The sequence below is a fragment of the Hypanus sabinus genome, chromosome X1 (assembly GCF_030144855.1).
Source record: "Hypanus sabinus isolate sHypSab1 chromosome X1, sHypSab1.hap1, whole genome shotgun sequence".
Classification (NCBI taxonomy): Eukaryota; Metazoa; Chordata; class Chondrichthyes; order Myliobatiformes; family Dasyatidae; genus Hypanus; species Hypanus sabinus.
The window spans coordinates 6,605,663-6,618,724 of NC_082738.1; the positions used below are offsets into that span (position 1 = coordinate 6,605,663).

Sequence of the window (13,062 nt, forward strand, 5' to 3'; positions counted from 1 at the left end):
AGAAAATAGTGCATTTGTAGTTTAAGTTAGAATTAATGAAATTGATCTGCTCAGAGTGAAGCGACATTTCCTTACAACATAGGAGATTGTCATTTGGTTCATCAAGTCTATACCAGCTCACAGCAATCCCATTTATTTCTGTGTAGTCTATTGTTTATTGATGATCACCAAAGTTCATCGATATCTTCACAATTTGGCCAAAATTAATAACTTTTATATAAAAGGAAGCTCAGGCCTTGGGAAAACACAAACAATGGAAAACTCATTTTTCTATTAGTGATCTATCTTCTTTGTTCTTCTTCTGAATGGCCTTGAGGGATAACTAGTTGCATACTTGGCATAGCCAAACTCAGTTGAAAGGTCTGATGCAAGGCTATGCTGTGTTGATACCAGTGGGCAACCTCTGCCACCTACCCTGCCACCCACCCCCCCACCAAGAGTCATTCTTCTTTAGTCTGCACAAGAGTGGCTCTCAGCTGATTACTTGAATACAGCGAGAAAACTTGCATCCAACCCTGCACTCAGACAATGCCCATCCTTCTAACAATTACTGGATAATGAACAGGAAAAAGATTCTTCCCTTTTCCCAAACCCTCCTTACGATAGTGCCCTGACCTTAGATGAGGTAAGATGAGTGGATTTAGGCTGTAGATGATGCTGGGAGAGTTTCCATTTAACCAATGCAAGACTAATTATTCCATGGCTACAGTAAGACATAACCACCCAAGAAGCTATCAGTGAAAACCAGCTTAAGTAAAACAGATTCCACATAGTTCAATTGTGCACTTCAGAAAATAGTTTTACATTGCCAGTTACATTCATGCATGTTATCATACTTATAATTTGATAATAAAGAAAGAAATTTAAATAAAATCAATTTCTCTCTTCAAACAGTCAAATATAAAATATTAAAAGATTTTTGTTATTACACAGTATAAATCATTGGCCACTGACTGATATTTGGACCACAGCTGTGGTTTCAAGGAATTTAACCCTAAGGTGCTTTGAGCACTACGTAGGTGCCATTATCAGAATTTAATGCGGAAGTTAAATGGTGGGAATTGACTAGGTGCCAACAACTATACGTTCAACCAGAGCTTTCATTTTTGTTTTACATATTTTATTCCACAATGCAGAAAATGTAGTACATTCAATTTTAAAAGAGCATACACATTGCTTAAGAGGGTGGGTGGCCTTTACCAAAAGAAGGTTAAAACCGTAATACATAGAGCAGAATTAAGACCATGTGGCCCATCGAATCTACTCTGGCATTCATCACAATTGATTTTTTCTCTCTCTCAACCCCATTCTCCTGCCTTCTCCCTGTAACCTTTGGCACCCTTACTAATCAAGAACTTATCAACTTCCACTTCAAATATACTTAATGACATAGCCTCCTCAACTGTCAATGGCAATGAATTCCACAGATTCACCACCCTTTGGCTAAAGAAATTCCTCCTCATCCCCGTTCTGAGACTGTACCCTCTGGTCCTACACTCCCTACTACAGGAAACATCCTGCTCACATCCACTTTATCTAGGCCTTTCAATAATCAATAGATTTCAATAAGATCCTTCCTTATTCTTCTAAACTCCAAGCCTAAAGCCACGAAGCCTCATATGTTAACCCTTTCACTCCAGAGATAATTCGCATGGGCTAGCAGTGCTGAACTGAACTAACTGAATACTACTGGGCTCCTGGTTTGATGTCGAGTGTTCCATGGTCTATCTTTGTTTCATGGCTGATAGTGAGAGTATGAATCTCAGGGTTGTATTCTGTATAGTATAGGATACAGATTTCCCTCTCTCTACCTCTTCCCAACTCAGTCCATATAGAGATCTATATCAGAATCAGGTCTATCATCGTTCACATGTCACGAAATTTGTGCTTTTTTTTTTGCAGCAGTAGTGAAATACATGAAATTACTACAGCACTGCACAAAAGCCTTAGCCAACTATGTGCCTTAGATTTTGCACAGTACTGTACATAACAGACTGATGGAAAACAAAATACAAAATGCTCATAATGGAAAAGTGGTAGCAAAATTTAAGTTATTGGTAGAAAAGGAGTCATCTTGAAGATGTTACCTTTGATAATGTACTTACACACCACATGAATTTTCAACAGTTAGTGATGGATCACAAAAATAGGTCCTTAATGGTCCACCACATATCCATGCTAATCACTGTATTCATCTACACTAATCCCATTAACCCAAGTTTGTTATGAATTGACTTTGAGACTGAGAAAATATATTAATCTAACTGTAAAAGCAGACACTAATGATCTCTATTCTCTCTACCCTCCCCTTACAAAACAAAACCCTGCATTATCCATTTTTAAAATCAGCTCACAACAAAATAGGCCATGTGTAGGCCTCCATTAGTCTCGATAGACCATTGATTTGCACCTTGGAAAGTTTCCAGGGCGCAAGCCTGGGCGAGATGTTTTTTTAAATGGAAGACCGGCAGTTGCCCAAGCTGCAAGTCTCCCCTCTCCACGCCACCAATGTTGTCCAAGGGCAGGGCATTAGGACCCATACAGCTTGGCACCAGTGTCGTCGCAGAGCAATGTGTGGTTAAGTGCCTTGCTCAAGGACACACACGCAGCCTCAGCCAAGGCTCGAACTAGCGACCTTCAGATAACTAGACGAACGCCTTAACCATTAGGCCACACGCCAACACAAGGCCATAAATATTTAAGTAGTATCGAAAAATTCAACACAACACACTGCTACAAAAGCAAAATTAAAAATGTAGAACTGCTGCGCAAATAATATTATGGAGTTCTTATTTCATTCATGCGTCTTGCAACTTTTACCTGAACTCTGGAAAAAGGTTCAATCACTCGGATAAGATTCTGCTCCAGAAGGTTGTCATATAGCTTTGCCAGATGTGTGGTTATGATTGGGTCATCCCGCAGTTCTGCTTGGAAATCTGTTAAAGCCTGCAAACCAACATTTTCAGACTCATAGTAGCCAGCACATCAAGAAATGAAAAAAATAATAACATAAACAAATTTGAAGCTTGTCATTATTGCTTTTCTTTTACAAAAGTGTGTTTAATGAAGCTAAATTTGCTGTTTCTGGCAGGGTGACAAAAGTCCTTGAATTTAGAATACTTACCTTCTAAGCTATTGTTTTAAAATATGTTTGTAATAGATCGGGTAGAATCATAATAGTGCAATATAAATAGAAACTTTGTGTCACATGGATATCCAAATGTACAGGAAAATGTGTCATTTGCAACACATTCCAATGTGCTGGGTGGGGGCAGCCGACAATGGTCGCCATGCTTCCCGTGCCAACATAGCATAGAAACATAGAAAATAGGTGCAGGAGTAGACCATTCAGCCCTTCGAGCCTGCACCGCCATTCAGTATGATCATGGCTGATCATCCAACTCAGAACCCTGTACCTGCTTTCTCTCCATACCCCCTGATCCCTTTAGCCACAAGGGCCATATCTAACTTCCTCTTAAATATAGCCAATGAACCAGCCTCAACTGTTTCCTGTGGCAGAGAATTCCACAGATTCACCACTCTCTGTGTGAAGTAGTTTTTCCTCATCTCGGTCCTAAAAGGCTTCCCCTTTATCCTTAAACTGTGACCCCTCATTCTGGACTTCCCCAACATCGGAAACAATCTTCCTGCATCTAGCCTGTCCAATCCCTTTAGAATTTTATACGTTTCAATAAGATCCCCCCCTCAATCTTCTAAATTCCAGTGAGTATAAGCCTAGTCGATCCAGTCTTTCTTCATATGAAAGTCCTGCCATCCCAGGAATCAGTCTGGTGAACCTTCTTTGTACTCCCTCTATGGCAAGAATGTCTTCCCTCAGATTAGGGGACCAAAACTGCACACACACATGCTCACAACTTACTAATCCGTACATCTTTGGAAGACCTGGAGGAAACCCGCACATTCACAGGGTACCCACATGGTACAAACTCCTTAGACAGCGGTAGGAATTGAACACCAATCAGTGGCGCAGTTAAACTTTGCACTAATGGCTACATTACCTGAGCTGTAGTCCCAGGTGCTGGTAGATGGGACTATGCAGAAAACCACGCTGGCATGGACTAGATGGGTCAAAGGCCCTGTTTGTGTAGTGCTATGACTCTATTCACCCATTTCCATTTGAAAGATAACTCGGTTTGTATCCGCAGCATGTACACTCCAAATCCAACCCTCAACCTACCAGCTCAGATGATTGGCCACTGAACTTTGATTGCTGAAAACAGTAATAAGTTTTTGAAAAGCCTTCAGAATTCGTCAAGTATCCTTGCAATACTTATCTACCATGATTTCTTGGATATGAAAATTTAATCTAGCCTGGAGATGCTAGGATTGTTCTCCTTGGAACAGATAAGACCGATAGATGTGACAGTGACATTTAAAGTCAAAGGATATAGACAGTGTGGATAAAGAGAAGCTGTCTCCATTCAGAGTCAAGGATAACAGGATAGAGAATTAAAGTGATTGGCGAAAGAACTAAAGGTGACACAAGATGTTTTACTCTAAAAAGCATGCCAATGCACTGCCAGGAGTAGTACTCAAGTCATTCAAATGTAACATTGAAGAAGAGAGCTCAATTATCTGAAAAGAAAGAACATGCAGAGCTCTCTGGTCATGGATGAGGGAGCAGGGACTGGCATGGATAATGATCAGAGTGGTTTTCCTTGACCTTCTCCAGAAGCACTCATTTGAGCCCTTTCTGCACTCCAAATATTTCCACATCCTTCCTAAAGCACAATTTCAAGAAATGCAACAATACTATTTACAAACTATTTTCTAATATATTCAATGAATTTGGGCATCACAGGTTGAGCTGGCACTTACTTATTCAGTCCATCCCTAGTGCCCTTGAGATAGTGGTGGTCTTCACGGTGCCTTCTTGGAAGTCACTGGTGTGGGACACGATCCTGAGGAACTCTTGCAGTTCCTGAGATGAGTAGCTGAGATGATAGACCTCCAACTACCATAACCACCTTCCTTTTGCTAGGTATAATTCCAACCAGCAGAGGGCTTTCTCCACTGATTCCAGTTTAGCCAGAGCTCTGATGTCAAGGGCAATTACTCTCACTTCACCCAAGTTTGTATTTTGTATTTTGTAAGTTTGTATTTTGCCCTTTGTAATCCATATCACCATATAAAATCATCAGAATCACATATGCATTTATTAACTGCATTGTTAACCAGTCCTAACTCCTTCAAAGGAGTGTACATAAGTACTCTCTGGTCTCTCTGCTTGCACCCTTTCAAACGGTGCTATTCAGCAAGTGTTTTTATTCTTCTGATCCAAGTTACCCCAGTCTCTTCTGCACTAAAATTTCCCCGGCCATGTAGTCAACCATTTCACTCACATTCTTTTGAAGTATGTTACCATCTTTTTTCTTCTTACTACACTTACAAACTTCTGGTGTATTGATGTGCATTTTGGTACCAGGTCTGGCCTAACAATGTACTTTCTATCAGTGGCACCGCAAGAATCAAGAATAAACCTGTTGCAGTAGAAAGTGTACTTTTTCCCCATTTATGTATTCTCCTGGAAACATACTAATGGAGAAAATTCACTAAAACTCACTTGAGTTAATTTAAATTTTAAAATCAAATTGAAGATACTTATCACAACTGCAAAACATTAAAAACTAAAACATCATGAGTATTTGCAGTTTGTCAATAAGCACAATGAACAAAATAAGTGTTGGAGAAATATTTTGCCACAATTTGTATGGTTATAATAACCAAGTTAGCAGTACCAGTTTGCTTGCAGTCAATTTTTAGAACATCTACAGCACATTACAGGTCCTTTGGCCCACAATGTTGTGCCGACCATGTAACCTACTTTAGAAGATGCCTAGAATTTCCCTACCACATAGCCCCCTATTTCTCTAAACTCCATGTACCTATCTAAGAGTCTCTTAAAAGACCATAGAGTACGCCCTTCATGGGCATACAGTATGGTATGATAGCACACTATTTTACTACAAAGGTTTCAAGATTTATCTTGAATCATTTTCACCCCAAATAGACTCATCATCTTCCTTTTTTCCTACATAGAGGCATCTATGCTGTTTCCTACACAGAGGCTAACAGCACATTTTTCTTATTACTATCACTATGAGGCACTGAATACTGTTACACAGAGAAATACCTCATCACCAACATTCATCATTTATTCAACTTACCTTTTCAAAGTCAGCCAATGACCGATTCTTGCTTGCCCGAGCCACACATTTTAGTGAATCGGTCTAAAGGTAAATCAATAGTTAAATATTTAAAATTAATAAAACATGGAAATTTAAAAGAACCAGTAACACTCATTTATGATTATCCATGTGCATCTTTATGCAAACTGTAACTATTTCAAGCAAGCTCTGGAGCTATACTGTACTTGCATTTTTAGAACAAAGATCAGTAAAATCTTAACTCGCTATCTCCCCCTGTTCAACATCATGTTCAATTTACTCAATGGCATAATTTTGCTAACTTTTTCATTGTTAATTTGTAAACCATTTACATTTATTTTCTTTTTACCAAGTTGTACAATTCTTCTTATTCTTTAATAATGTCTGCAGAGTTAAAAATACTGTGCTGAAACAAGCTAAGTGAAGAAACCCCAGGAAACATCCATCAACAAGCCTAAACTTTTTTTTCCACAGTGCATTTTTCAAAAAGATGTTACAAATTCTTTCAAAAATTGTTGCAGATGCTCAGTGGTATAACACTAATGGCAATGTGATGTCATGGAGATGAGGAATGTCACTCATTTCTGATGGAACACTGAGAATGTTACAACAATAACACAGCTATAATTCAAAATCCAGAGCTTTTGGACCCTCATTTGAGGTATCCAGCTATCAGATAACGAATAAAGTCCTCCGCAACTGCTGAAGCTCTCATTAAGATGTTTGGCCAAAACATCAAAGATTGCTCAGGAATAATGAAGCAGCTTCATAGGGTGCAACAATTAAGTGGAATGTGATAGACCATTTTCAAGCTAATCAGACCTAAAAGAGGAAATAGCTAGAAAAAACAATTTAAATAGTTCATTTAAACTCAGCCAAATTACCGATCATTTTACTTCATATTCCCCCCCCCCCCAAAACACTGTTGATACACATACAAATTAGCCAAATGGAAAAGGTGTCTAGTAAATGTTTGCTGAGAATTGTTCCTTGGATCCGCCATTAAAGCTGGTCCAAATACTTAAGTAAATAATTTAATTCCTCACTCCTATGGAAACCAAGGCAGCAGAGAACATCAATGTATCTATAAGAAACAGAAAAACAATATTTCCTCTCATCCTCTGCCTTGACAGAAAGCAAATAATGATCACTACCTGTCGTCCAGCATATCGGAGAGCAAGCTTCCCACTCACTAATGTCTGAACATCCTCTGGCCTGAAAGGAAAACAAATATACTAAACTACCATGTAAATCATTTCATTATTACACTCGAAGAAAAGTATGGGAAAGACAATCACCGAAGTTCCCCTTCTAGATATAATCTGAGATGCACTGTGTTCCTGCAACAGCTTGGATAGATCCTTATGGCCTTTGTTCCACAGACATTTCAAAAATCACAAAGAAAATGTGCATCTGATCAGCTTTAATTACACTAAATTGCATACTGTATATCTCTAAATCACTAACATCTGGAAATATTACAAAATATAAATCAGTAACCTAAGCCAATGAATCACACGATTAGTAATATTCTGAAATTCCAAATTTTTAAATATGTCATTGAAGTGTTCTATTTCTACCTAACTGTAATGTAGGGCACAACTGAAAGGGGTTATATTTAAAAACCAATGTAGGCCATTAATTACCTGTTTAATCACCTGTCCTCTCAGAATAGTTTAATATACATTAAGTGTCATGGTACAGCTTTGGCTATGTTGACTAAAGGCATTTACTGTAAATGAACATGAACTTTACCTCTGGCAATAAAACCTGCAGGACCTTCGGCCACTTTAAACAAGAATGCAGTAGAATGAACTTACATAAATTGTATTTTTAATAAATTATAAATTATAATTACTAATTATACATTGTAAATTACATAAACATGTCAGTCCACAGCCTCCTCTACTGCCACGATGAGGCCACTCACACGTTGGTGGAGCAACACCTCATATTTTCTCTAGGTAGCCTCCAACATGAATTGATTTCTCCAACTTCTGGTAATTTTTTTTTTACTCCCTCCCTTCCCTCTTCTTCAACTTCCCTACTCCCATCCCCCTTACATCTTCCCACCTCTTCTCCTTCTCTTACTCCCATAGTCCAACTTTCCTCTCCTTCTTCAGTCCTTTACCTTTTCCAGCTATTACCTCCCAGCTTCTTACTTCATTTGCCCTCCCCACCTACCCATCTGGCTTCAACTATCTCCTTCCAGCTTGTACTCCTTTTTGTCCCCACCCCCACCCCCACACCATTTATTCTGGCACCTTCCCACTTCCTTTGCAGACCCGATAAAGGATCTCGGCTTCACGTTTATTCCTCTTCCAGCATTTTGTGTGCTGCTCTGGATTTCCAGCATCTGTAGAATCTTGTGTCTACCTAAATTGACTCTATTTTATCACAAGAGATCAGGTTTCATATTTACAACTCAAGACATGAGCCTATCTGGATTTGAGCCTCAAAAGTATTGTTTATACACACAGCTACTCTCTTTCCCCTATAAATCAAACAACTAAAATCCAATTAAAAGGTTTTGCTCTCCTAGGTACTATACAACCTCTACACAAACAACTTTGATTAGAATGCTTCACTTACGTATTTAACATAATTTTGCAGAGCAGCATATACTTCAATGCAGTATTAGCTTTAGGGCTATCAATAGAGTCATAGCCTTCAAATGCCTCATAAAAGTAAGAGTATGCAGTCTTCCAATCTTTCTCTTCAGCAGCATGGATAATACCTATATGCAGAAACAACAAACTCTTTAACTTACAAAGCTAATCTGAAAATCATACATACTTTCTTTACTGAATCATCTCATTTCCTGTAATGCATGTAAGGAAGAGATAGAATTCAGGAACCCCAGTTAACATTATTTCTATTATAAATACATTTAACCAGATTCTAAATCAATTTGGAGAGTTTTTAAAATGGCCTTATGACCCAAACCTTTTACTTCAAAAGTTAATGCAATTAGCAAGCCTCAGCTGGGACAGCAGTTATAAATGGCGAACATGGTGAAGAAGAACTCTGCCATCAACATTCCCAAGCCCAGCTGCAAAAGGAGGAGGGTTGGGCGTAGGGTGAGCACCACCATCCTTTAAAAATCCAGTGCTACAAAAACACCAAGAGAAGCTCCAAAGGCCTCATCCCCTGGAAAGAAAGGATACACCAACAAGAACTAAACCTGAAGACAATGTGAAAGACTGGCCCAGGACAGCAGATTCTGGCGAGCTGCTGTTTGCGGCATATGCCCCAGTAGGGGTAGATGGGCTGGAGACGACATTCGAGAAAAAACAATGGATGCAGTTGACAGTCCCTCATACTATTTGGTGACCCCTGACTAAAACTGCCCACAAAGGGGTCAGTAGATAAGCCTTAAACATCAAGGACAAGGCATTTGGTGAGATAAAAGCAATTCTACTTTGCAAGGATCTGCATTCCAAAAATGAGTTACTATCTTCAGAGAGGACAAGGAAAGAAAACATTCAGACAAAAAGAGGGGGACAACAAAAATTCATGCCGCACTCTAAAACTTCCTTTCAACATCAGACTTAATCATAGACATGTGAAATATACAATTCCCTGATTTTCAGGTAAGATAGAGAAGGTCAGAGTCTTGCACTGAAATGTTATCTTTTACAATGACAGAGAATCCCAATAGCAAATAAGGCACTTCTGAAACATGATCAGTGAAAAGTATTGAAATATGGCAGCCATTTTTTCCCTCTGCAAAGTCCTAAAGCAGTAACGGGATTACCTCTAGCTAATTAGCTTAATCTTGAGTTGAGAGCTAAATGGGAACCAGGATCAAAATAAGAACTTTCAGGCTGTTTGTAGTTCAGAAATTATTTGCATCTAACCAAGGAGGAAGACATGAGCTAAGTTTAGGGTGTCCTAAACAGCATCTGACAGTTCAGCCAGTACTGCTCACCATTAAACTGCATCCTCTAATCTCTAGTCATTTAAAGTTGTGGCCTGTTTCAAGGTAAATATTTGGACGCAATGCATAAAAATTGACTGTAACTTAGTTTAGCCTTGTCAGCCTCACAGTTACTAAAATCTGTTTCCTTTAGAAACATTATCCAGTTTAAATACTTGTAGTTTATTATTAATGTATAATCTTAATCACAAGATCTTATCTCTCTTTTTTTTACCCAAAATGCCTAAAACACAGGCAACCCTTTTAAAAAGGAAAAACCTAAATTTTCCATCATTCCATACCTGACTGCATATCAAGGGCAGCTTGTAGTTTTGGTGGACAATAGATGGCATTAGCAGTTGTTCGTGCTGAGGTCAGGGCAGCTCGTGCCTTTGGCAAGTTACTCAATGCATGATATGTCTTGCTCTCCAAGAGCTGAACTTCCACCAAAAGTGCCTTGTCATCCATCTTTTTCAGTTCACGAAGCAATTGTGATCCTGAAAAACATATTAAAAATTTTTTTCAAAAAAGACTTTAAGTGAAGGTCAGTTAGAATCATTAACACTGATTTCCAATTTACAGAACATTCTCAGGAAATATAGTTTCAATCCCAGGGATGAATAATTCACATGGAGTTTGTAAAAAAAAAATAAATAAATTTAATTCTCAGGCAAAAATTTAAGCATATTACTGGATATGGAAGTTTGTTGTAAACAGGTTTCCACATGTGCTATATTAACTAAAAAATGCTTGAATGGCTGTAAGGCCATATGACATCCCAAAACCATGAAAACCAATACACAGATACAAGGAATCAAAGAAAAACAACTAAAGTGAGCGAAGTAAAAATAATGCAGTCAAGACAGCAAAGAACAGCCACCAAGATAACACACACTTTTGCAAGGAGCTATAGTGGAGCAAGGAACAACTTTGGAATCCAAAGGATTGATGTTCTGGGTGCCATGTAATTAGGAAGTTGATAGAAGTACGCAGATACCTTATCTAACAAATAATTTTTAAAAACACAAATTTAATAAGCATTGGTAACAACAAAAACAGATTTCAACAGGAGTAGTAAGTAAAATCAGCTGCGAATCCCATTACCAAATCGCAGGCAGGATTACTGAATTTATAGGTAATACACTGGACAGTAGGCTACATGGTTTACTGAAGATAATAATCAAGTTCAATTCCTGCACTAACATACTTTGCGAAGTTAAATAACTGGCACAAACTTAAGATCGATTTAGTCTTGTAAATCTACAGATTTTCAAACTGATTAATGATTCAAAGTTAAGTGAGGAAAGTTAATCAAAGGAGTTCAAATATAGCATAATATTTGTCAAGAGAAGATAAAATAGACCATTGAGTATTTGAAGCTGTTTTCCCCTAATTATGAATCAAGGGCAAGTCCAACTCTAAATTTAATTTATTCCACTTTACTGCAAAATTTACTGCACTTTACCCAACATTAAATTTAGTAACAACATTCTTAAACAAGCATGTTTAAGGTTTATGTTAAAAGGTTTCCAAGAAATTCACAGCATTCATGAGACTGCTTAACTGAAAAGATAGCTTTCAAAAATGGTTTTTAATAAATCAACACTAAACACCATGTTTCTCACCCTCTGCATACCACCTTGGCTGAACAGAGGAGCACTTTTAGCAATAGACTAAAACAACCGTGCTGCTCCAAAAAGTGCTATATGAGGTCATTCTTACCCTCGGCCATTAGGCTCTATAATGAGACAACCTATAGTTGGGGAAGTACTGACCCTTTCCTGTTAGACTGTTTGTGGTAACTTTATGTTTTATTTGTTCTACTTCTCCTAATATTTATAGCTATGCACTTGTAATGCTACTGTGACACTGTAATTTCCATTGGGATCAATAAAGTATCTATCTAAACTGTTCCAGGTCCAGAGATGTACAACAAAATCAATGACCAAAGATGCATCAAGTTCTAGTCTCAGTTTTCACATAGTTTCCTAACCTATAATCCTCTCCAGTCATTATGTGGGACATGTGAGGAAGTGGAAAAAAAACAAGAGTAATTCTTTCAGTAAACCCAGTTTAATGGGATAGACAGTTTAGAAAGTATCAAAAATGTTACCCACTATACAACTCCAGCAAAAGCCACAATTTAGTAGTCACAAGGTCTATCCAATTTCTCTTTTGGAATATTAGGGAAACAAAGGAAAAGACCTTCAAAAGGACCACAGCCTTGTTGTGGTTTGGAGGCTTGCGCACCTCAATGAGCTATGTTGACATGGCTTTATGCTTTGGCTCTTGGTAGGGTCACCCATGCCAAACAGATCAAAGGGTAGAGGCCAGACCAAGAGCAGTCCACCAGTCCTCCAGGTTCCAGCTCAGGGCAAACAACTTTGAGTGGTCAAACAAAACTGTTATAGAAACAGCAATGAAGATTCCTTCTACATCTGAGTGCAACGGTATTCCTGTGTCTCCACCTGGGACTTGTGTGACTGACAGTATTGAAAAAAAATGAGAGGAAGCTACTGGCACGACGCAGGAAGCCCTGAACATCATCAGAGATGGACAGCCTTCATTGCTGCCCTAAGCGCCAGCAACATAAGTAAGAACAAAAAGGGTATTTTGACCAAATATGATAACTTCAGAACTGTGAGATTAATTCTGACAATCTTCTAGACTGTATATCTACACAACAGCTGATTAAACCTACTGAGAGAAAATTAGGAAAATATATTTCAATAAATTCATTCTTTGTTCCAAAGGCATACATATTAGACTTCACTTTTGATACACTTGAAATTGCTGCTAAAATGTGAAGAATCACACCTGAGCAGTACTCAGCCAGCTTTCTATTACGATGAAGACTGCAGCAGGACTTCATACCTCCAACACAGCAGTTGCATTTTAAATACATGTGGCTATAAAAAGTATTCACCCCCACTGGAAATTTTCATGTTTTGTTGT

The 13,062-nt window shown here is 38.3% G+C and overlaps 1 protein-coding gene across 2 annotated transcripts in view; it reads right to left on the reverse strand.

Annotated features, from left to right (window-relative positions):
• LOC132384549 (26S proteasome non-ATPase regulatory subunit 11) overlaps positions 1-13,062 on the reverse strand; it is a 46,169-nt gene that overhangs the window by 13,463 nt on the left and 19,644 nt on the right. For both annotated transcript variants that reach the window (XM_059955717.1, XM_059955716.1), the window contains exons 6-10: positions 10,410-10,604; positions 8,781-8,925; positions 7,343-7,403; positions 6,189-6,251; positions 2,821-2,946 (exon numbers count right to left, since the gene is read on the reverse strand). In XM_059955717.1, the coding sequence (XP_059811700.1) occupies positions 2,821-2,946; positions 6,189-6,251; positions 7,343-7,403; positions 8,781-8,925; positions 10,410-10,604 (590 nt within the window). The remainder of the gene's footprint in view (positions 1-2,820; positions 2,947-6,188; positions 6,252-7,342; positions 7,404-8,780; positions 8,926-10,409; positions 10,605-13,062) is intronic.